Genomic DNA, 25,122 nt, shown 5'->3' with positions numbered 1-25,122 from the left:
GTTATCACAGCCGTATCACCTACATATCGGCCACCACACGCCATCCTACCATCGGCCCCGGATACCGGACACGATCCACGGACTGGCACGCGCGCCGCTATCTCCACTGGGGCAGTTCCCCGACTGAGACTGAGGCTGCTCGGACTGGCGCTCAGTCGCTGTCGCTGCTCTCGGAGAGCCCCCCGGCGCGGGGCGCGGCCGGAGCTCGGCGGACCGGCGCCTGCCGCCGGCCCCCCGCTCGCTGTCCGCGGCGCCGGCCGCCGGCCCGCAGCAGCTCGGCAGCCTGCCGCCGCGCCTCCGCCTGGCGGCGCTCGGATAGGAGCCGCTGCGGGGCCGGCTCGGCGGCGGCCGGCGCGGGCAGCACGGGCAGCGGCCGGTCCGGCGCCGCCGCCGCCTGCCGCAGACGGTCGGCGGCCGACTCACGCCGACCCGACGCCTGTGATGCTGGAGGACGGCGTCCGGCGGCTGCCGGAGCGCTGGCTGCCCCCGAGGTACTGCGGGGTGGACGGGCGGCGCTGCCCGGCGTACGAACGGACTTTAATTCAGATGCCGATGTCCCTGCAGCTCCACCAGCGTTAGATAGCGCGGCGGCTGGCTGCTGGGCTCCAGTGTCCGCCGACGCGGCTGCCGGTGGCACTGCCGCCGTTTCTGTTAGCGGCTGAGCCGAGACATCACCGGCCCCCGTTCCCTGTGCCGCGCTCCCCTCCGCCGTTTTCTTCCCCGACTCCTGTCCAGTCTGACCTCCCTCACTGTCTCCAGCCGTCGCCGCTCCGTCCGGCTTCCGGTCCGGCGCCGCCAGTACCTCAGAGAAGCTCTCCTCCCTGCGCGCGGCCGGATCGCGGCAGGACCGACCCCGCCCGGCCGACAGCGGCGGCAGGCCGAGCCGGCGCCGGAGCTGCGCCTCCCGCTCCAGTCTCAGTCGCGGGTTGTGTTTCAGCAGTCCTTCCATCATCTGTGCGCGCACTTGGCGTGTGGAGGGTTTCTGGGCGGCCGGCCGCGCCGCCGGCGGGTTCTCGTGCTGGATCTGGGAGCGGATGAGGTTGGCGCGGTCCCGCAGACGCCGGACTAGCAGCACACGCTCCCGGGCCACCGGGTCCAGAGAGGAGAGTTCGCCGGACACCGGTGCAGAGCGGGACGCCGCAGGGCTCGACCGAGAGGTGGCCGGGGCGGACGGCGCGGCGGCGGAGGACGGGCCCGGCTCATCAGCTGAGAACGAAACCGGTTTCCTGGGGCGAGCACGACCTCTGCCGCGGCCGCCGGTGGCGCCCCGACCTCGGGCGCCCCTGCTGGCCGACCCACGAGGCACAGCGCGCGGCCTGGGCACAACGTCCGGCAGCTGGGCCGACTCTACCGTGGACTCTACTCCACTTGGCTCTTCAAATGCCTCTCCATCGCCGAGGCCATCCGCACCATTCATACCATCCCATTCATCCATCGGCTCCGTAAACGCGTCACCCGCGCCGTCATCATCACCAGCATCATCCAGCGGCTCCTCGACCGCTGCCAGCAGCTCATCCAGACCGTCATCCAGGAGAGCGTCTGGATCCGCCGCCGCTCCCGGCTCCGGGCCGCTCGGCTCCGCTCCACGTGAAGGCGGGGACGGCGGGTCGTCACCGCGGACTCTGCGGACCGCCTCCTGCAGCCGTTTGGAGCCCTCGGTGGGCGCGTCCCGGCGATAGGCGGCCGTGAAGAACGCGTCCAGGCGCCGCTGGCCCTGCGGCAGACGGAGAACAGGCGGTGAACTGACGGTAATGGTGAAGAGCTATGTGTGAAAACACGTTTGTGGGGACTGGAAGCGACGGGTAGACGGCTCAGAGACTGCTACTGTGAAAGCTACGATGCGATGCAGATGTGATTTAGGGGTTCGACGGCTAGTTGGATATGGGTAAAAGGTTCGGTACAGAATGCGAGAACTATGCTAATGAGTTATATCACACTATCGCTGCCCGCCTAAAGATGCAAGAGTACTGCTTGTCGATGGATGCAGTCACCTCCTATCCGGTCAGTACAGTACGGCACGTGGGGCAATAAGAGCGCGCCACCATACGACCGGCGTGCTGGAGATCACCGGCGGTACGGAGTACGGAGTACGATACCGGCGGCATGGCACCGGGGGTGACTAAGGCAGGTGTCACGGCGGGTCGTTAGTGATAACTCTATCACAGCGGAGGCAGGTAATGTGCTGATGGCGAGCGGTCGGCAGAGCTGTGACGGACGCCGGAAATAGTAACAGATAGGCCAGGCGGACGGCGGCATGCACATAATAAATGGCGTGCCACGAGCACGAGCCACTGATATATCATATCTACGATTTTTTTTTTAGTGCGAGACTTCTTGTCAAAACACTCAATAATCCAGGTCGCATAATTTAGGTAGTGGAAAGCAATAACCGATTGCGTTAGGGTGCTATGCACAACTCTACGGGCGAAGACTCGGATGATTTCGGCGAGGGTGTACCAAGCCACTGGGATGGTGCACACAGTTGTGCGTGATTCTGTCGGGCACGCAAGGAATGAGCTAAGCAACTGAGACTCCAGCTCGTAGCAATTCAGCGAGAGTAGCTGTCCATCAAATCCGACCTCGATCGGATCGCGGCCACCACATCCGATAAGAGCTCTGCTGGGATTGCCGCATTGAGAGCTGATATTTCACAGACTAACCAGAAGCTTGAGGTGTGTCAAATGAAGCTGCAGGCTAGAATCAACGCCATTGAAGCCAATTCCAGCGTCACTCGAGTTGACAAGATTGCTGCCATCCAAGCAAAGCTCGGAAAAAGATTGCAGCAAGTGGAGGAAAGCTGTGGATCGGAATCAGAGAGGTGTGCCTCAATACCAACACAGGTATCTGTATGAAATATTTCCCCAGGATCCCGGGGAGTCAGTCTCCACCTGTCTCTGAGCCACTTCAGCCCCCCCCCCCTTCCACCCTTTCCGGCCCCCACCTGTTCCTCGTAGAACCGCCGTTCTCACCTGCTTCTGTCTGAGCCGCTCCAGGGCCCCACTCCCGTCCTCACCTGTTTCTGTTTGTACCTGTCCAAGACCCCACTCCCGTCCTCACCTGTTTCTGTTTATATCTGTCCAGGACCCCACTCCCGCCCTCACCTGTTTCTGTTTGTATCTGTCCAGGACCCCACTCCAGTCCTCACCTGTTTCTGTTTGTATCTGTCCAGGACGGGGTTGAGCACGGTGTCGGTCTGCGCGGCGCCCCAGCCGAATTTGGCGGCGGCCAGGTGTCTGAGGCCGTCCGGGTCGGGCGGCGCCCAGCTGAACGGCTCCCGACTGGTGTCCACCTCCGGCTCCAGGTAGGCCGTCATCACCGCCTCCGACGGAAACCCTGCCGTACCGCGGGAGGGGTACATAAGTCAGTACACAGTCCCGAGCAGAATCACAGTAATGATACACAAGATACAGGGAGGTCATCACCGCCTCCGACGGAAACCCTCCCACACCGCGTGATAACAGCTGTCAGTAGTTACAGAGAGCCCAACGGCCCAACGGAATCACAGCACTGATACACCAGATACAGAGTGGTCATCACCGCCTCAGACGGGAACCCTACCACGGGAGGGGAACAGCCGGAACAGGTCACTGTAAGTCTCCGAAACAGAATAACAGTGCTGATATACCAGATTACAGAGTGGCCATCACTGCCCCCGACAGGAACCTTGCCGTACCGCGAGAAGCAGAGCACAGTACAGAATAACAGGCACTGAGACAGACAGCACCAGACAGACGGCAGTCATCACCGCCTCCGACGGAAACCCTGCCGTACCGTGAGGGTGGGGAGCGGTTAGTGCAGAAATATAGTCAATAAGGATCGTAAAGTTACGTGCAAGAAGCATCGCTTTTAACAGTCAACCATTCTCGATATAAACATACATTTAAAGTACTTGCTTCGTAACAAAAATCACCTTTCCCCGCCATCCCCTTCACCACCAGCTCACCGTGAGTCAGTTTGAGCGCCGTCAGGCTGCGGCGGATGGGTGTGCGCGCCGCGGCGCCGGCGCCGGCGCGGGCCTGCTCCCACCAGCGGCGGAAGGCGCGCAGCCCGCTCAGACCCTCGCCGGGGAACTCGGCCAATATCTCCAGGGCACGCACACAGCCCACGGACTCGACACCCAGCGTGTAGTCGCTGCCCGTGAGGAGCGCCACGCAGACCAGCTGGCCGCGCGTCAGACCTGGCCGGCGGAGAGGGGGAACGTCAGGACGGAATGACCGCGGCATAGGGCAGGGAGCTTCAGTGAACGGGCTGGCCGCGCGTCAGACCTGGCCGGCGGAGAAAGGGACTTCAGTGAACGGGGTGGCCGCGGGTCAGACCTGGCCGGCGGAGACGGGGAACGTCAGGACAGAATGACCGCGGCATAGGGCAGGGAGCTTCAGTGAACGGGCTGGCCGCGCGTCAGACCTGGCCGGCGGAGAAAGGGACTTCAGTGAACGGGGTGGCCGCGGGTCAGACCTGGCCGGCGGAGAGGGGGAACGTCAGGACAGAATGACCGCGGCATAGGGCAGGGAGCTTCAGTGAACGGGCTGGCCGCGCGTCAGACCTGGGACGGAGAGAGGGAGGGAACCTCAGTGGACAGTCTGGTGGTAGCGACAGTCAGAGATGTAAAATGTACTTGTTCGTGGCGTTAACGGTCAAATCATCCTCCGCGAACTATGCGCGCTGCGTCGAGCCACTTTGGGAAGCAGAATGCTATAATAAAGTGAGATGACCCTTGGAAAAATAATCTAAGCCTAAGTTACGCCGTTCTGCACATGACGCAAATCTGCAACGAGGCGAGCGAAGACATGTAACACCTACCCAGGGATCCCTGGATGTCGCCCGCCTGGTAGCACTCGACGAACTTCTTTTGGTTGAAGAAGTTCTTGTAAACCCGCCGGCCGCCGAACAACCAGATGTCGCTGTCGTCCGTTATTGTGCCTAGAGAAAGCCGACGAGTCAGGGGCTCAGCACACGTAAAGCAATACGATTCATACACGACAAGTCGAATGGCATCTGAGCATGGATCTGTTTGACAGATTCCCATGTTTTACCAGAAATTGTGATCTGCAATCCAAGCCCAGCGAAACTTCGTCTCGCCATCGTCGTACCGTGTCGCCATCGTCCATCAGCTCCCACACACCATCTAACATGAGTCCATGTAAACCCTGATCAGCCGGTACCATCCGCCTCACGTACCCTCAGTGAGACCGGCCATCTCCAGGAAGGCGCACTGCGCCTCGGCCTCCTTGGGCGACACCACGTACGGAATGCCGAACTGCTCCAGCAGCGCCTGGCCGAGGGTGTGAAGGAGAATCACAAACACGTCACACACATCAGCATAGAGATATTGATAGACGATATACACAGCAAAGAGCTAAATCTACAGAGCAGCGAAGTTTTCTGTGAAACGCACTGACGCAAAGCTGCAACCGAGTGACGATTTATGAGGAGCTGCTATGACTCGCTCCAGCGAATCGCACTCATTATCCACGGCGATGCTAACAGGTATGCAGAACTCTCGTTCTTCGGCCAAAACCTCATAGCGTGAGGTGCTCCCGTCTGCCCCGTTCCACACCGGCTTCCTAGCTACCAGACCCTCCCTTGGGACCACTAATGACCACTGTTCGCACAGCCCAGAACGGCCACCCACCTGGACATCCCTGTACATGTCGCAACTAACTCACCTGGACGTCCCTGTACAGTATGTCGTAACTAACTCACCTGGACGTCCCTGTGCATGTCGTAACTGACTCACCTGGACGTCCCTGTACATGTCGTCGCTGACGCCGGCGGCGTCCCGTTGCTGGCGTCCACGCTCCTCCAGCAGCGACATCTGCTCTCTGGCCAGATCCTCGGCGAGGCCGCGCAGCTCAGAGTCGTCCAGACCGTCCCACACAGAGTCCTCTACTGCAGGAGAGGCGGGCTCAGCCGCGGCGGGGGCTGGAGGTCCCGTGTTAGACGCTGAAGGACCCGCGGTGGAGGTTGAAAGGGTGTCAATGGAGGACGAAGTACCCGCGCTGAATGTTGACGGAACCTCGGTAGAGGCTGAAGGACCAGCGGTGTCATTTGAAGGACCCGCTGCGGCGGCTGTTGGGGCTGCAGGGGCCTCGCTGGAGGTTGCAGAGATCCCGTTGGAGGCCGCAGGGGCCGCGGTGTGGGCGGCGGTAGGGACAGCAGCAGTGGCGTCGCCTCGTCGCGGTGACACCGGTAACACCAGCGGCGAGTCCCGACCCCTGGATGGGGAGAGTACCCCCGGGTCGTCAGCATCCTCGCCGTCAGAAGTCAACGAGGCACTGTCCACCGGAGGCGGGCGACGGTTCGAGGCCGTGTTGGTAGGGGAAGCAGCAGCAGGGGCAATGGACCGACTCCCGCCCACTGTCACAGGCTGCGGTGGTTCGGCGGATGACATACTGGAAACGCTCTCCTCACGGGAAGGCGATGCTTTTGAGGAGGGTAGCCTGGTCTCTTCTAGCTTACCAGGATGGCCAGCGGTGGCGGGAGTGGCGTCCTCCTTTCCTAACCGAGCCTCTGTAGGTCTATCAGCTGCTGCGCACGTCACCACCTCAGCAGTACCTCTGGCACAGTTCTCCAGCTGCTGGTCCTTTGGAGGTCCATTGCTGGACGGTACTATCCCGTCGTCCGACCGTTTGTCACTTCTCCCCGCGGTCTTCTCTGTAACATTGCCCGGAGCAGGACTGGTTGACTTCAACGTCACAGCAGTCGCCGCATCGGCACTGTCTCTGCCACCGTCAGTGTCTTCCCCGTCACTCTCCTCCGAGTCACTCATTACACCGACGTCATCTTCCACCGCCGAAGGCGCAGAGAACACGTCGCTGAATAAATCGTCCTCGGCTGGAGCGGACACGGGGTTAATGGAAACTGTCAGCATCCCGGTGTCAGACGAGGCGGCAGTAGGGGCAGCGCCGGACGAATCGGTGACAACTTTCGACCGAGACGTTTTTGAGGATTTTGTTGACTTCTTAGGCGCGACCGGGTACGGCTTTTTGAACTGTCCAGACCGAGAGGCCTTTTTCCGTTCGGCTGATATTTTCGCTAAGTCCCTGGTGACTTCCTCTAAGGTGGGGATGTGGACAGACTCCGGCTTCGAGGCCGGTTTCTTTGCCGGAGGTTCACTCTGCCTGGGTGGCGGGTCGGGGGCCTTCCGCTTCTGCGGCGAGTCCCGCTTGGTCTTGACGTCCGCCTTCTTCTCGTCTTCCAGCCACTGGGCGGAGAACTTGAGGTAGAGGTTCGAGTACTTTTTGCCCATCTCGGAGAACACCTGCGCAGTGTCGGCCTCTGTCTGTGAGGCGGAGCGCTGCCCGCCGCGGCCCGCTGCGCCGCCGGGTGCGCCGCGGCGCGCGCCGCTCAGCTCCTCCATCCGTCGGTCGACGCGCGCCGCCGAGCCGCCGCCGCCGCTGCCGCCGCCCCCGAACAGGTCTGTGCCGGCCAGGTACTCCATGGTGTCGGCAGCGTCTGCCAGCGCGCCCTCGTCCTCGTCCTCGTCCGGCTCCGACTTCACGGCAGTGGCAGAACCTGCAGCAGCAGCAGCAGCGCCAGCGCCGTCCGAGCCGTCACCAGTCTGTTTGTCGGCCGAGGGGTGGCTCAGAACGAGGAAAGTACCGGCGCGCGAGGCCATCGAGTGGGCCGTCACCGTGCCCGGCAGGTCGATACCCATGTGCAGCAGCTCGGTGTTCTGCAATCGACAGAAAGGCCGTGGCGTCAGATGGAGGGACAGCAGTTGTCAATCTGTCAGATCACTGCAGTGCAGTGGTGAATACAATAAAACGAAACCGTGAAAACAGTTGTCATACTTGTCGCAGGCACATAATTCAAATTGTGCAAACTTACCACAACATAGAAGATGGTAAGGTCACGTAAAATATGGAGCTGTTGACAAGTGAAAAAATGTTGATCGTACCCAAATATCATGCTCTTCACGCCAGTCAGATTTATAAGTACGTACCCTTTTAGTGATTTCGGCTTCAACGTCATCCATTGAATCCTGGAACTTCTTTCTCTTACGCAGCCGCTCCATTTGGAAATCAGAGAAAGTATCAGCATCCTAAAAAGAACAGATCAGAATGGTATCATGCGCGTTGCATTCGCATGTACGCACAACTATCTTCATGAAGAATCGAACGAACGTAAAAGCAAATCACCACTTGTAGTCCAAAAGCCTGACTTGACTCCTACTGAATTTCAAATCCGATCCTGTCGTAATTATTTAAAATCTAAATTATCTTCTCCCTCTCTCTTAACCAGCCCAGCCGCCCGCGCCGCACTGTACATACCTTAGGCATCTGGTCCAGTTTTCCCCAGGAGTTCTGTTTCCGGGTGTCTTTGAGGTCGGAGAGGATGTCGTGTTTGACATGCGGCGCCAGGTTTCGGAACTCGTCCGACTCGAAGTCGAAGCTGTGAAGGTCGTGCTGGAGCCGGTCCACGATGGCCTCCGACTCGCTGTCTGAGCTGCTGTCCCCGCTCTCCGAGTCGCCGGCATCCGCGCTGGGGTGGGACGGCCGGGCGTCAGACAGGGGAGCGCACTCGGGAGGAATTTAAATCACACGAGGGATACATCAAGATATAGCACATGAAGCGAGCAGAGGAAGCTCTCAAATACGCATCAATGGAAAAACTTTTGACGGGAAGTGAGCTTCTTTAAAACTAAACCCCTTTCCGGTTGCACTTTAAGTTTACATATTACATAATTCAATGTTTCAATTAAAAAAAAAATCCATTAGATATCTCATATAAGCCTTGAACTTCATCGGAATCAAATATCCTATTCCCTATTCCCTCTCCGTTCCCAAATCCCAACTCCCCTCCGCCCAGCGCCCTGACCTCTGAGCGGGCGGCGCCGGCGGCAGCGCGAACGGGTCCGGTCGGCTGGCGGCGGCCACCGCCAGGGGCAGCGGTGCCGCGGCGCCCAGTACGGCGCGCATCGCCTCCTGGCGCAGCAGGTTCTGTACCAGCTTCTGGGAGGTGCGGTCGGCAGCCTGGGAGGCGGCCGCCTTCCGCAGCCGCCGTGCCGACTGCGGGCACACGCATCGGCGCCGGTCAGGGGGTGAGACGGGCCCGGATCTGAGACTGGGGTCAGATAGTGGGACAGACCCGGCTCCAACACTGAGGTCAGAGAGTCGGCAGTTTCGGCAGGCGGCACATGGGACGACTCCAGCTCTACGGGGACTGGCGTCACATCAGATCGAGGCCGGTCAGGGTAGCTGTTTGGTCATAACAGGCTCAGCTTAGGGTGAAGCCGGGAGCCGGGATTGAGAGAACATTAAATAAAAGGGGGCGTTGGTAGGTAAATACACAGTCATTTTGGCAATTCAAACACAAGACGAGATCGTCTGAAGATACCTTGAGCCATGAAAAAGCCATAAACTTACCAGTGTCTGTTGTTTCAGGGCGGGCACTCCACCGTCGAACACGAACACGGGTTTGATCCTATAGGTAAGCAGCTTGCAGACCCGGTGGAAGACACCGAGCAGGTGGGCGTTGGCCATGGCGCCGTGCTGGCCATCTCGGTAGCCTTTGATCACCTGAAACACGCAAAGAACAGTATACATGACGCTGGGGAGGCGTTGTCGTCCAATCAGAGCTTAGAAATACCTATAATGACCCGTCGCAGAGCAACAGTGATGACAAACAACATATAAGAACGTGAGCGACCGAACCGTGGGGTAGGTGACATGCATTCGTAGGGAAATGAAGCTGCTTTTAAGGTGGCTAGGTCACGACAAGGGTCGATCATGACGTCAATTCTCATTTTTTCAAACCAAGCAACGCCTCACTGGTTATCAGAGAGCCCACTTGTCACCTGGTGGCCCCTGGTCAATTGAAAAAGCCCCTGGCCATCTGAGAGGCCCTTCACAGGTGGAGCACAGGTGGAGCTGAAGAGCTGGATCACCATGTGGAACAGGGACTCTGGACACCTGTCAGTAGTAGTAAATCGGCGGTCCCGCTCGTGAGGGCCGGGGAGTATTTTTAGATGGTGTCAATTGCCGCTATTACGAGTAGGAATACGCAGGAATATAACCACGCCCATAACTGAGTTCACCCTGCGGTCCAGTGGCATCAGGCTCAAAGTGGAATCATATTGCGTGTACTCTGTGAGGCGAAGTGGATGAGAGGCCCGCAGCTCATACGATGTGTACTCGGTGACTGCGGGTTCGAGGCCGAGGAGCAGCGCGTTATTTGAGCATGTAGCTATGTTCAACTACCGGGTAAATAAATGGAGAGCTTTGGCAACCAGGTTATTCAATCGCTTAAAAATGATTTGAATAGATAGAGCGTATCCGTGCTGTCTTTTCCTTTTCTTTTGTTGGGTTAGGCCCTTTCCGCTTTCGGTCTATTTAGACTATTACAGAGCCGGGAGGATGATAGGAATTAGGGTAGACATTGTATTGTACTTATTGTATTGTACTTATCGTGGCAAGCCGATCCATCCGAAAATGGCTATTATTGGCTGCCGAGTCAGGTGAAACGAATGAGGTGGGCACAACATTACACACAACACACACGCGTCACATCTGCACACATATTTACTTTTGCGCCACTGCGCCGCTACACACTGGCCGGGTCGCCGTGTTGCTCACGCGGTAGGAGCTTCCGATACTCTCTCCGAAAGAGCCTGTGACCGAGATTGCGCAGCGCCGGAGGCAGAGCGTTATACTGCGATACAGTGGCGTATAGGAACTGGCGGCGCCCGGATTCCGTTCTAATCACGGGTAAATCGAGCAGGTCGGACTGACGCGTATCACGCCCATGCACGCTACCTCGCGACACAATCGTGTTGGATAGGGCTTCGGGCTCTCCTGTCTCGAGAATTTTCTTTAATAGCGTGACAGACTGTAGACGCCACATATTCTCAGCCGAGAGCCACCGCAACTCTTTCAGCACTTCGGTTACATGGTCATACTTCCGCCTGCCCGACACAACACGAGCACCGAAATTGATCAGCCGCTGGAGCCGAGACATCTGGGTGACACCACATCCACCATAGACAACAATGGCGTACCGGATGGATGAGACTACAAGAGCCTGAACCAGAGTGGCCAGCGTACTTTTCGGCAGGTAGTGCCTACTGTGACTCAGGCCGCTCAGAATACCGGTGCATCGGCGGGCTACATCAGTCACATGATTTGAGAAGGTCATGCTCTCGTCAAAAGTGACGCCGAGGTTTTTAGCTGAAGACGTTCCCACAGTAGTGGTACCCATGCACCTGATTTCTATCGGGACTAGTTGACGAATTTGCTGCCTTGTGCCCAAAACAATGATCTGAGTTTTATTTGCGTTAATCTTTAGCCCATTTTTTTCGGAACCAGAGTGACAGAGCTGCAAGGTCCCGCTCCAACTGGGTTACCATAGTTCCGGCATCACCTGGACTCCCCAGTACGGCTAGCTGCGTGTCATCACAGTATTGTACAAGACAACGATCGTACAAGGCACATTGGTCTGGGCCGGCACCCCATACAGTCACCGAGACTGAGCCCGTCCGAATGGACAGGCCGACCAGCCCCCCCCCCCCCCCCCCTCCCCCAGTACCTACTCTCTGCACCCAGATATGGGTGTGCTCCCTTAGGAGCTGCGGTGCGCTCTAATGGGAGTCGCCCGCATGGTATGAAGTTGCCTGTCCAGCCCGGAGCAGGGGTTCCGGCATGGAGGAGAAGGATTTGAATGTCCTAAGGATGGAAACGACGGAACGGGTGTGCAATGTTGTCTCGTGTATTGCGGTTTTCATCTTAGAACCAGGCCGCCCCTCACGCTACGACACTGCGATCACCAGCTGAGCCGTTCTTTGGTCGGTGGCTCGACAGTTTCGGCACACTTGGATACAATGCGCCAGGACATGCGGACCGGGATGGACTGGCGTTATGGAAGCATAAGTGTTCGACGGAATGCGTTGTTATTAGCGGACGTTAATGTATGCCCGGCGATGCTTTTAACGGTTAGAGATGGATCGGCCCGGTAAGATCGAATGAATGCGTTGGCTGCCCGCGGCGCTGGTATCAACAATCAGAACCGTAACGTACCCAAGGTGGTAACGTTGTGGTTCGCTGGTAAAATAACTACTGGACGAAACGCTCTGAAGTTAGACTGGCTTCCTTGGACCGTAGATACTAGATATGGTGTCATGAACAGATAAAATATTCGCCAGAACTGTGTGGTAGTGCAGTAAAGCTATCGCAGTGCTTTGTCCCCTGAGCTTGTTGACACGCCTGTCGCTATGCCGTGTGATGTACGCTGCGAGATTCCGTGTAGTAGAACAAGCCCTCACAACCCAGAAGAGAACGGGCAGATCGATATGCAGAATGGCGTAATGTGGAAAGCAAAGTCACCCAACCTACTGCCAAAGCATCAGCATACTGACGTAAGGAGTGTGCTTTCAGACACTTCATTTTCTACCAAATCAGTCTTATGTAATACAACCAACCGTTTTAGTTTAACCGTTTTAGGGATCTTCTTCAAATACGCCTTTTTGCATTGTTTGAAGGTCCGTATCGGCAACTATTTTGGCATCGGTTCGAACAACCATTGTGCCTTGTCTCACTATGTCTTGCGGATCTCTGCTCCATACGTTCAATAATCTTATGATCCTCTCGGTTGAAGGGTTCCCAGTCCTCGTTTGCGTACTCGAGATGGGGACGAGCCATGGTCCGGTAAAGCGTTGGGGAGCGTGACCTTGTCGAAGACAGCCGTAGCTTAAGCGTCACACACTTTCTGGCAGTCATCCGTCGACCTTTCGAACTGAAGTCATCGACGAGGGTACGCTCCCAAAGTTCTTCTGGGCCATGGTTTGTTCCCACCTCGAACTTTTTCCCATCAATCATCGCATGCTGCTGTCAATCAGTCAAAAAGGACTTGATCCATTCGAGCAGCTGGCCATTAATCCCACAAGATTGGAGCTTCAACAGCAGATGCTGGTGGGACACAAAGTTCAATGTTTTATTTATGTCCAGGTTCAGGGCATCAACAGTGTCTCCTTCTACTGGGTCATTGGTCCACTCTGTAACTGTTTCAAGGAGCTGGGTGGAGCATGACCTCTTCTGCCTGCAGCCATGTTGCAGATTGCTAAGCTGTTCAGTCTCACTCAGGTAGTTAATCCTCTGGTCAAGGACTGATGATTTGAGCACTTTGTATGGGACAGTCATCTGAGTCACTGCTTTGCAGTTTGCAGGGCTGTCCCTCACATCCTTCTTGAAGATTGGGTTGATCTCACCTGCCCCAGTTGCTTGGCAAGGCAAGGTGGAGTTGTCTGGTGATGAGCAGAAAAAGAGTGCACATGGTTCTGCATGACCAATGCTGTTTCCTGCAAGATAGGAGAATCAGGCAGATGCAGCCCATCTGGCACCAGGGAGTTGTTGATCTTGAGATTCAGCAGCTTCTCCTTGTTGGTGCTGGTGTTGGTGTGAGGCATGTCTAGCCAGAGGCCAGTGTAGCCTGGTGGTGGTACTGGCAGCCAGCAGGATGAGGTCCTTGATCCTACATAGGTACACTGTGAAAGTAGTGGTTCAGCGGGTTGACTTTATTACTGTCCTCCTGAAGCACCATCCGATCCGCTTTCAGGTCCTTCAGTCTTGTCTTCATCCACAGCTGAGTGCTCACATAGGTACCTACCTAGCTCCAGAAGTCCTAAGTGTTTGTTCATAGAATCATTGCAAGATTCTGAGTAAGAATTCAGAGCTTGTTACAGTTACAACAGAAATGAGCATCTCTGGGTTATGTACTAACATACTGGAACTAGCGCCATTATGATTAGCCACGTAAGCAGTCCTCTTTGCCTCTTACATGATGTGGTAAAGAGTAACCAAAACTACTGTTGTTTGTGTTTCTTATAGGTGTCATGGTTGGTAGTGTTTCAAAGAAGCACATACCTGATTGAGCCAAATGGAAACATCTACTGCCAATATCTTGTCTTCCAGACTTTCCAGAGGTACAGGTTTTCCACATGGCTCAAGGAGCTTCCAAAGTCCGAGAACTCCCATGGTGAACAGCTAGTTCTCAACAAGTTCTGCAGTATAAAGAAAACTAGTTCGTACTTCTTGTCAGTTCAATATGGAAGATTTATGTATAAGTTACGTTTATTATTCATCTGCCACCACCATTTCACCACGAACATTATCAACAGCCACAACAGCCAACTTGCAGCAAACACATCCATGCGGCCCTCTCAGGCGACTTCCTTGCGTCAGAACCGTCTATCGTGCGTCTTTTATGAAATGTTCTATGACCATACTTAAGTTACTGCTATTCACTATTAGAAAAATGTTTGCTACCTCTACATTTGTATAATATTTTTGTCATTTTTGTGGCTAAGTTTTATATAATTATTTTGTAATTTACAAGCAGGAATGGCAACATAATGAATGCAACTTCGAAACGTAACAAAGATTTAAAATGTCAAGACATCAGATAGGAAGTTTTCGAGTATTCTTTGCATTGTTTTAGCGTAGGTTAAGAAATCCTTGTTGCTGGCTTTCATTTGGCGTGTGGATTTATGCGCGATTTGGATTTATGCGGATTTTTATGTGGGTCTAGGGAGGGTGTAGTACCGTGTCCGGACAAAATTTCGTCTGACATTTTTTCGTCGGACAGTTTTTCGTCCGCAGATATTCGTCCGACTTTTTTTCGTCTCGCATTTTTTCGTCTGTACATTTTTTCGTCTGTGCATTTTTTCGTCTGTGCATTTTTTCGTCTGTACATTTTTTCGTCCGGACATTTTTTCGTTCGTATATTTTTTCGTCTGTACATATTTTCGTCCGGACATTTTTTCGTTCAATAAATTTTACGTCTGTGCACCCAAGGTTGAGTGAAAACATACTACAATGCTATTCAACTGTGAGGCAAATGACGTCATAATAATACTCGGGGCGAAGCAGTGCAGTGCCGAAGGCAATGCCTTAGGAGAGATTACAGGCAATGGTAAGTCAAATATTTTTAGGTTAAGTGGTTGTGTATCTGGCTTCAGGCCGAAGGCCTGAAGCCTGATGCATAACCACTTAACCTAAAAATATTTGACTTACCATTGCTTGCAATCTATTCATGCAGGTAACTTTTTCCTTATCCCCCGGTAGGCAAACATCAGTAGGTAAGGTTAGGTTAGGTTAGGTTAGGTTAGGTTAGGTTAGGTTAGGTTAGGTTAGGTTAGGTTAGGTTAGGTTAGGTTGCGTCACGTTACGTTACGTTAAAATTGTAGACGAAAAAATGTCCGGACGAAAAAATGCACAGACGAAAAAATATACGAACGAAAAAATGTCCGGACGAAAAAATGTACGGACGAAAAAATGTACCGACGAAAAAATGCACGGACGAAAATTTGTACAGACGAAAATTTGTACAGACGAAAAAATGCGAGACGAAAAAAAGTCGGACGAAAATCTGCGGACGAAAAATTGTCCGACGAAAATCTGCTGGACGAAAAACCGTCATGGAATCGTGTAGTACCTATTGTTATTTTCGGTAACAGTATGGCCGTATAGTAAGATTGTACACTGGTGACAGGGTGTAAGGCATTTCTATTTTCTCTCATATCATGGCTCCGTGATATGGCTCCGGGGAGTGTTATTCATGGTCTTGCTAAAATACATTTTTCATGAGAAAATATTGCTTTTGTAATTTGTAGTCTTGTGTGTGTCATGCCTATTTCTCAGTGGACAGTCTGAGACTGATGTGCTTCAGTTTTGTTGTGCACTAACACTTGCTCTTTTTCCCAGAGTTTAATTTGTTTTTGCCTTGCGTTTCTTGTCCTTGTGGAGCTTAAACGCTGCCATTGTTACGCTTGATTAACGATGAACATGCAAAGTAATGCTCCAAATGGGGTTGCTTCTTCCATGAATGGTGCATCAGTAAGTATCTAAAATTGTGAGCAACATATTGTGTTGGCATGGCTCAAATATAATGTGTGGTGTGTGTAGTGGTAGCAAGCTTATAATAGTGTTGTCTTTTTGCATTTGTTGGTGGATTAGCCAATAAGTGAATTGGAGTGATCACTAATTAGGCAGCAAGGATGTGTGTAGGTAATAAGGATGTAACTTTAATGTTGACTTTTGTTGGCTACTGTTGTTTGCTAATAATTGTTGCCTTTTATTGTTGACTGTTGTTAGCATGAATTTGTCATTTTGCATCTGCCATACTTATTGCTTAGGTCCATATTTTTGTGTCACCTAATCCTACATGTCTCATCAATTGTTCCTAATTAGCTTATTCTTGATACATGATAAACACGCTATCACTTGACATAGGCGGCGGAACGGGGAGGGCACCGGGGCACCGTGCCCCCCTTTGATTTTGGCATTTTAACATTAGCCCTATGGGCGTTGCATGGAAAGAATGGGACCAAAAGTCGGCAGTGCCCCCCCCCTTAATTGAAGGTATTCCGCCGCTACTGTCACTTGATGCTACATTACTTGATGTCTACTGTTATCTATGCTTGATGCAATGTTCTGGGTAGATTTTGTGCAACTCTGATGCCTATGCATACTCACCAATCACCTGGGCCCCTGATTGAGGAGTTTCAAGTTTCTGGACACTTGTTGTCACTTTTGTTTCCACACAATAACCAGCCCTGTTGTGTGCTCTGCCCCCAGATGCCAACAATGCCAACCAAGACACCAGTGTCGCTGTTGCAGGAGCTATGTGCTAAACGTGGTATTACTCCCAAGTATGACCTGATACAGGTAGGAAGAAACTTGTGAGAATCAGCAATCAGTGCTGCCCATCACATTTATGCTTGTATCTTGTGACTGTGGCCTATAGGGCAACTCACTTGAGAGGATTTTATACATAGGTACACCAACCTCTGGTTCCATATCAACTATGTACTTTCCAGAGAAGGTAACAAATTGCTGGTGCATTCATGTTTAAGCACAGGGTAGTAGTATCCTGGATATTTAGGCAGTAGTGACCAGCTTTAACCTCCATTTTTACAGCCAATGCCTAGGCAATAGGTATGATGTTTCCATGACCTTGACTTGTCTCCACATCAGTATCATGTATTCAACAGTAGGGCGGGTCATCCGAGAACTTTTTTTCGAGGACACAAAATGAAGACCGAAATTCCTACGGAGCATGTCACAAGAAGACTGTGTGAATTTTTTCAATTTTTTTGGTTGAGGTTGCGGGTCGCCGCAGCCAATTAATCAACCGGGTTTTTCGCTACATTTTCACTGCACGCGAGTTTTGAGCACAAATATCATATGATTAATTATTTTCAAATATATACCTCGAAACTTCAGCTATTCCTCAACCTATTCTGCAAGTCTGTTGGCTGTATCTCTTTAACTGTGGCCATGGTGCCATGCTCTCTGTATCGGTTTTCCGCAACTCGATCGCAGCGCCATCTCTTGAGAGGACTGTTAACCTTGCGTCGGCCGAGACAATATGTATTCTGCTGATGCGATCTTAGGACGCTGATGAAAAAACGTAAGGCCCAAGAGCGTATATAGCGTGAAAGCTGTCAATTGCAATTAAAGTAGCCATGAAATGTACATATTGGGGGTTCACCTGACTTAAGCACAGCCATTATGCGCCAAGTGCGATAGTGTCCGCTGGACCTATTAGTCATTTGATTCTGCGCTGAGACTTCAGCAGCATTATTTTCAGTTTTGGCTTCGATTATTTCCTTGCATGTAAATTTAACCTTCCTTTTGAAATGCAAACCTAGTGTTAGAACTGAACAGTAGCAGCTCAATTGCAGAATAACTAAGTACTACGTTAGCCTCGTCAACTTAGCCCGGCTTCATCTGACAACAGACTGAGGATGAGTTGCGAGGTATCCTGCTGATCGGCGATCCGCGTATCATATCACTGCCCGAGTCGCGCGTTCTCATCGGACCATCAGATCCTATTTTGATGACCTATTGGGGCTGGGCCACCGCAACAAGCAGTGGAGCATCGAGCTTTGAGGGAAACTGACCTCATAATAACCGCGGTAGTAGCTGCTAAGTGGTCTCCGACGCAATTTGTGATCCCAATCATGTGACATTGTTGCAGTTAGTGGAAAGGAGCCTCCATGTCGAAACGGAACTAATGCCGCGTGGTGGTCCTCGGTGACACTTCACATTCTGTTCTCGGATAGGCAAGTGATTACAAAGGAAATGCCCTTCTGCATTTTACGTGCATAAGGATGCGTCGTTTATCATGATAAATAGGATAGCCGTGCTGGATCATCGGCTATGACGAGCCTGTTGGACGAGCATATTGCTTCAGTAAATGAGCCCGGTAGTCAATGCTTATTCCATTTGACACCAAAATCAGACAAGGGCCAAACTATTAAACAAGTTTACAAGACTTGTGGAAAAGCCACTAGACTAAAGCTGCGCCGATCAGTGGACCATTTACCAAGAGTGCCTGTGCATCGAGCAGGAACCGTTCGTGCCGTTTCGGGCAACGCCATGCAGTCCAGATCACAGAACACTTCTGAACAGCCCGGAAGCAGGCGTCACGCTCTTGACAAATCCTTGCTGTCAGTAAGGAAGCTTGAGCCCTTGAATTTGGTAAAATGGCTTACGTTGGCAGCTTGCAAGTTACGTATTCCGTCGCGATCGCCCATCATACAACATATATTGACCAGCTTCGAACTATCACCGAGTTCAATGTTGTTCACTATGTCCCAATGTGGTCCGAAATTACGGAGTAAACATTGCAGAGACGGATTACTCCAAAGCATCCAGCTATTGCGAGACCTCCCAGCTCACCGGTCTGTGTTATTCGCCCAGTGATCGACAAGAATAAGTACCGGGCTCACTATAGGAAGCTTTTTTTGGGCTGTACTGGCCGATACAGACAGCCAGCAAACAGTGCATACACTGCGATGCTTGCTGAACTAAGGAATGGTGATAAAAAGACTCGATACACTTATGGAAAAAAGTATAGGAAGCGAATGAGGCAGGAGACATAAAGATATGCGATTCTATCAGCATTTTGCAATAAACAAGTCATGCACTACATGCAGCTCATAGATCGGTCCAAAGAACGCGTTGCAGAGTCACCAATAGCAATCTCGCTGGAAGAGGGTGACCTTCGACCCGCTGCTTAACAAATTAATTTCGATCCGGTGCATTGCATACCCATACTCACTACTCAGGCAGTGGAGCGAGCCGTCCGGTCCCTAACTTAGGCAGCATACGTTGCTGTTATTAAGAGAGCACGTCTCGGTTACATCACGTGTGCCATCAGGACGTAATGCAACGCTCTCATGCCGGCGTTTGAATCAATTATCGAAGTGTGATTTTCTGTCCTAGGACGGTTAGGTGGCTGGCTACATTGCATTCAAAAATGAACATACGGTTTGGACTGATGTTATCTGTCTGCAAAACTTAATTTAACTGATAAACATATGGGTATCAAAGTTAAGCATCAGCATCTCGCTGTTTTCTTGGCGAAATCACTATAGGTATAGCTTCCGGAGCAGTTTATGATTCCTGAAATATTTCGGATCGAATGGGTACAACTCACCTAGTGTCAAATAAGGAACACCAGACACCTAGGAACACCAAGGAACACCATATACCCGACGTGGCAGCGGCTGCGTCAGCTTTTAACGGTCGGAAAGCCGTCAAAATCAATGTTATGCCAAAGTCGCTCAATAGATGGCGCTGGTTTCGTTGCGCTCAGAGCGCCGATGCTAAGCGCTATTCTGAGCACGATTCTGCCACTGGGGTTTCCAAACTTTGTGAAGAGGTGGGGGTAAGCATGTAGAATTAGGAAAGTGGTAAATATAGTACCTTTCTCGAATTTTTCCCACTACATTTTGCAAACAACGAGAAAAATTAGCAAAATTGGTCTCGAAAAACCGTTGACGGCGCGCCCGGTTCCTTTTCAAAAATTCGCAAAAAATATGTTTTAACCGTTTTATGGATCAGCCCGTAGGAAAATCGCTCTTCACTTGGAAACTTTTTCCATCGACCCGCCCTATTCAACAGCATCCTCAATGCATATAAGGCTTTTCATGAGTCACGTCAAAGGTAAAAGATAAAAGGTGAGTAAAAGACAAAAGAAACATTCATACAGTGACAAGATAAACACATGCGCAGTTACACATCACACGTTCATTTGTCACTGAGTGTGGACCTCAGTGCGCGCTTAAAACCGGCCATGGTCACAGCTCCCCTCACTTCGCGCGGTAAGTTGTTATATTTTCGGGCACCTACGTTCGAAATGCGCCTTTCGCCCGCTTGGGTTCTGGCACGAGTTGTCACTAATTGGTCTGCGTACCTAGTGCCATGTTCGTGGTCGGGACTTGTAAAAAGTGACCTCAACTCTCGTGGGCACCCGGTCACCAAAACACGGCGCACTAAACAAAGCTGGTGATACGCAACAAGCTGCTGTGCTGTCAAAAACCCAAGACGGTGTGTTTCATGACTAATGTGGTCGTACTTTTTCTTGCGACAAATGATTCTAGCACACCTCCCTTTATTACCTTGTTTCTCATTACTCAGTCATTGCACATATTTACTATGTTGAGTGGCTGTATAATTGCTTTGCCCAGTAATCCTGGATTTGTCCCTCCTAGTAACCCCTGCGCTGTTTCGCGGTGACCGATGACCATTAGTGTCGCCGCGATATCGTCTCGTGGTGTCCGGTGACCGTCTGTACCATGGTACAAACGGACACCAAACCGGGGTGCACCCCGGTTTGGTGTCCGGTGTCCGGTGACGACTGGCCGCCCTGTTGTCAGGTGGAGGGCGCCGTCCACCAGCCCACCTTCCTCTACAAGGCCACCGTGGGCGAGTTCATGGCCACCGGCCAGGGTCAGAGCAAGAAGAAGGCCAAACACGCCGTGGCCAAGGCGGTGCTGGACCTGGTGCTGGGTAACCAGGCGGCGCCGCCGGGCGCGCCCATGGCGCCCGTGCAGGCCGACTCACTGGGCCAGCTGGTGTCGCCCTACGACGACGGCATCGCCGGCAACCCGGTGGGCCAGCTGCAGGAGCTGTGCATGGCTTACCGGCTGCCGCCGCCCGTCTACGAGCCCGTCTCCGAGCAGGGCCTGCCGCACGAGCGTACCTTCACCATCGCCTGCCGTATCGGCACCGCCCTCTCCGAGACAGGTCGGTCGCCGCCGCCGGCTGGGGCGGCGTGACGGGTGTGTTCGGAGTCATTTTATATTGTGTAATGGGTACCTACTAGTGATGTGCCAATTACGGGATATCGGAATACCGATACCAAACCAAATGCCAACCAAAACCACGGGAAAATACCGAAACCAAACCAACTTGGGAAAATGAGGGAAATACCAACTTTTTACCGATTTCTTAGTCTCTTATACATCTCTAGTACCTACGCTATTTATGTGCATAAACGAAGAGGCATACAAAAGATACACAGTTAACGGCAATACTTGAATTAGGGCATTTCGTTTTGAGCTGGTTTTGGTCTTGCATGCTTTGTAATTAGTAACGCACTCGTTCGTTTATCTCAGTGTCTGCGCCATACACTAGGCACGACTCTGCCTCTTTTATAACGTGAAGCTACCATTAGCACTCCCGTTTTCCTTAACCCCTAGCGTGTTCCTGTAGTCCTCTCGTCCGCCGCGTTTTACCGACCACCGGCGCCTATCACAGTCTCCTGACTCTGCCCTCCGTCCGCGGCAGGGGTCGGCAAGTCCAAGAAGATCGCCAAGCGGCAGGCGTCCAACCTGCTGCTGACCAAGCTGCGTGAGCTGCCGCCGCCGCCGGCCGCTGAGTCTGCCGATCCCGCGGCCGCCGGCGGGGAGACGATGGACCAGGTGAGGGCAGGGGCGGGTGGGGTGGGCGCAGTCAGATACAGGGCTGTCCTCTGTCACTGTGTGTGACACGGTGGGAGGGCGGGGACGGCAGGGGCGGGGTGAGCAGTCAGATACAGGGCTGTCCTCTGTGAGTGACACGGTGTGGGGTCGGAGACGGGCAGGAGACAGGGTGCACACAGTCAGATACAGGGCTGTCCTCTGTGTGTGACATGGTGTGGGGTCGGAGACGGGCAGGGACGGGGTTTACAGTACACAGTCACAGTCATACACCTGACACGTCCGGGCACGGTGTGACCTGTGTAACACGGTGGTGGCCGCATGACTGTGCTCTACAGAACAATAACTGGACTTTCACCGCATGAGAATGTACTCAAATGTGGATAAATAGGTGTGGGATGAAGTTTGTGTTTGGCATAACATCATAAAAAGAGGAACCGGATGTTCTTTGTGCTGTTTTAGTACGATCCTCTAATTGCCGTCAGTGAAACCACAAACTTATTATCGTTTCGACTTAATTAGTTTGCTGCATGACGCATGTCTGTTATCCGAGTTATTACCGCGGTCTTTCAGCTATGCACGTTACTGCACGCAGTACGGGAAGCCGGCTCACCCGCCTGTCTTCTCTGACCTTTCGTTACCAGCGACGTAAGCTGGTGCGTCACGTAGCGTCTTGCCGTTCTGTGTGCTCACTCAGTATCTGCAGTGTATCTCCATCACCCTCGAATGTTTGCCGTGTGGTGTGTAGTAGCGCCCCGCCTGTTCTGTGTGGCTCGCCCCTGGTGCGGTAGTCCCGCACCTGTCTCGCCCCCCGGTACGGTAGTAACGTGCCGCTGTGCGCCGCGCGTCGCTCACGCGCCGCCGCCCGTCTCCCCGGCCGGCCGGCAGCGTGTCGCCTGTATGTGTTGGCTGACGTCCCAGCTGAGCCTGGACGGATGCTGCAGCGGCCCGCGCACCCCGCCGCCGACAGACGCATGCTCGCCCGGTGGGTCACCCGCCCCGCACCGCAGATCGAGCACACGGCTTTATTTTCAATCAATTTATTTGCTCTAAAAAAAAAGAGAAATATAATCATTCGTGAACCGTACTGTATTCCACTAAATTTGCGCAGCTTTATCAGTGCTTCTTTTCTAATAAGTGACGGAGTAAATAAAAGGAGATACTGAGCGCGGTATAGATAAAATTGGAGTCGCCGTTTTTACCTTCACCGGTGTACGTTGCGGAGTCGCCGGCCGGGGTGTGCTGGGCCGCCGCCGCCGCCGTCTACCCGTGTGTGTCTGACCGGCTCGTGCCGCCCCCGCAGACTGCCCAGCGGCTGGCGGAGCACTTTTCGGCCCTGCGCCTCAGTCAGATCCCCTCTCTGACGGCGTCAGACAGCGTGCAGGTGGGCCAGTTCCACCGTGGACTGAAGGCGGCCACTGGGGACGCGCTGACACAGCTCAGGGTGAGTGCAACCAACGGCCGAGGTGGATGGACGATTGTCAGTTAATGGATCTCGAACACGGAATGGTTAACCTACTCAAAGTAAGCAAGAATAAAATTGTTTAAAATTATGGGGTAAGGTTTAGAGGCTAAGTTACTAAATTACTTCACTTAGGACATGACGTCAGCTGACAGCTCGTTCTTACTGCGTGTTGCGGAGTTCTGTCTGAGGCTCTATCAGTTGTGATTTCCTTCTGCCTCGGCACTGAACTGTCCCCGCGGAGTTTCGCGAGACGGGCACTGACGGTGTGCTACCGCTCCACAGGACCCCAAGTCGAGCCCGGGGAGCTGGAACTGCCTCCAGTTCCTGCAGGATCTGGCGAAGGAGCAGAACTTCCAGTTGACATGGATTGACGTCGAGGAGAAGTCGTTTGATGGTGAGGGCCTGCCTGTCTGGTTTTTGTGGTTGTCCGTGCTTTTTTGTTGTCCCTTTACGCCCACCGTTTACAAACCTCTCGACGTTTTTTTTTTTTTGCTCTCAAAATATTTCAACGAAGGTGAAAATAATCATAATTATTGATCACCTCATTATCTCATAATTCAGGTGTCTGACTCGCCTGACTAACCCCCTCCCTCCTTCTCCCCCCCCCCCCTCCCCCGTCAGGTCGGTGTCAGTGTCTGGTGCAGCTCTCCACCCTACCCGTGGCCGTCTGTTATGGAGTCTGACCTCCCCCCCTCGGTGTCAGTATCTGACCCCACTGACCCCCTCTCCACTGTCAGGTCGGTGTCAGTGTCTGGTGCAGCTCTCCACCCTACCCGTGGCCGTCTGTTATGGAGTGGGCGAGGACGCAGACAAGGCCCGTAGCGACGCCGCTCACAACGCCCTCCAGTATCTCAAGATCATGATCAAGTGAGCGCCGCCGTCGCGGCCGGGAGCCGGGGTCGGCGCGGTGCGACCTCGGAGCTGGTCACGTCACGCAGGGAAGGAACAGGCTTACATGGCTGGCAGAGCTCTCGACCTGCCCGGAGCAGCTTCGTCAGAATCGGTATTATGGGGAGCGGTTTTTTTAGTGGAGTTTGTGACCATCTCCGGCCACATCGCACTTTGTTCTTCGTTTTCTATGGATTTTTCTGTAGCCATTTTATCATTCAAACCATAATGCATTTGCAACTAAATGCTTCTACTTGCAATTGCGGTATTCTATGTAAATTGTGAGCTTCTATAAACATTACGGTGCGCGGGCACTTCACTGACAATAACTTCTTTTAAGAGCTTATTGGGTAGCGACAAAGTCGGGGGAGCACTTTTCAAGGAATGCGAATCATGTCGCGGGCCTTTTAAGCTCTATTCTAGGCGTCCACACTGCATAGTTCGACACTTGCTCAGTTCAGTTTCACATCACAGCGCCAGCTGGTGGAATGGATTCATTCCCGTCGTACCACATGGTCCCGAATCAATTACTTCTTGTTTATAGATGTGGATATTTTACAACGGTTTATGATGATAGTAGCGAGCATCAGCCCTTGGGTTTGGCACTTCATTTTACGTATACATAGTTGTAAGCATTTGTTTGGTGGGTGCACTTTTTGGCTTATGCTGTTTGCTACGTGCTCTACGATTTATGTCAAGAGTTCAGGTCACCGTGGAGTTCAGTTCATGTAGCGGTTTTTAAAGCGCGAAAATCGCTTATTTCCGATTCATTTCTTGCCCAACTCTTGTGTTGTGCTATTTTTTGCGAGCTAATACTGGCACGCAGCAGACACCGCTTTTGTGCAGATCTTAGCACGTCTCGGCCGTGGCGTGAACAATTCTGCACAAATCTCCACCACTTGACAGCATCGTGTCTTGGACCAGCTGAGTTGTTGCTGAGGTTTTGGCCATGACCTCAAGATAGCGCCTAAATTACTTCAAGCGATTTGGAAATATGAGCGGCATGGATTTATTAACGTTCAAGCTTTAACAATTTCTTGACTTAGATAATAGCGTATTACTGTCA

General features: G+C 52.9%; 2 protein-coding genes across 9 annotated transcripts; one reads left to right on the top strand and one right to left on the bottom strand.

Moving 5' to 3' along the window:
• Positions 1 to 151: 151 nt before the first annotated feature.
• Positions 152 to 14,090, bottom strand: LOC122375020 (DNA excision repair protein ERCC-5-like). The gene is made up of 12 exons (XM_043354164.1): positions 13,857 to 14,090; positions 9,369 to 9,521; positions 8,821 to 9,011; positions 8,274 to 8,484; positions 7,946 to 8,044; positions 5,738 to 7,675; positions 5,179 to 5,272; positions 4,801 to 4,920; positions 3,944 to 4,177; positions 3,146 to 3,333; positions 761 to 1,714; positions 152 to 325 (listed from the first exon to the last, which is right to left on the bottom strand). The coding sequence occupies exons 1-12, from the start codon at positions 13,965 to 13,967 to the stop codon at positions 152 to 154; spliced, it is 4,467 nt and encodes a 1,488-aa protein (XP_043210099.1). The 5' UTR covers positions 13,968 to 14,090.
• Positions 14,091 to 14,479: 389 nt separating this feature from the next.
• On the top strand, positions 14,480 to 24,382 carry LOC122375256 (RISC-loading complex subunit tarbp2-like). 8 transcript variants are annotated; one of them, XM_043354586.1, is made up of 9 exons: positions 14,480 to 14,510; positions 15,696 to 15,827; positions 16,569 to 16,658; positions 20,660 to 21,029; positions 21,573 to 21,706; positions 22,592 to 22,688; positions 23,007 to 23,147; positions 23,451 to 23,562; positions 23,906 to 24,382. In XM_043354586.1, the coding sequence occupies exons 2-8, from the start codon at positions 15,771 to 15,773 to the stop codon at positions 23,537 to 23,539; spliced, it is 978 nt and encodes a 325-aa protein (XP_043210521.1). In that variant the 5' UTR covers positions 14,480 to 14,510; positions 15,696 to 15,770; the 3' UTR covers positions 23,540 to 23,562; positions 23,906 to 24,382. The 8 variants fall into 8 exon arrangements, with proteins under 8 accessions (XP_043210521.1, XP_043210472.1, XP_043210496.1 ...); XM_043354578.1 differs by lacking the exon at positions 14,480 to 14,510 and adding an exon at positions 15,412 to 15,460; XM_043354593.1 differs by lacking the exon at positions 14,480 to 14,510 and adding an exon at positions 15,456 to 15,486.
• Positions 24,383 to 25,122: the final 740 nt, after the last annotated feature.

The sequence above is a fragment of the Amphibalanus amphitrite genome, unplaced genomic scaffold (genome assembly GCF_019059575.1).
Source record: "Amphibalanus amphitrite isolate SeventyFive unplaced genomic scaffold, NRLGWU_Aamphi_draft 000040F_arrow, whole genome shotgun sequence".
Classification (NCBI taxonomy): domain Eukaryota; kingdom Metazoa; phylum Arthropoda; class Thecostraca; order Balanomorpha; family Balanidae; genus Amphibalanus; species Amphibalanus amphitrite.
This window is presented reverse-complemented; position numbering and strand designations above follow the sequence as displayed.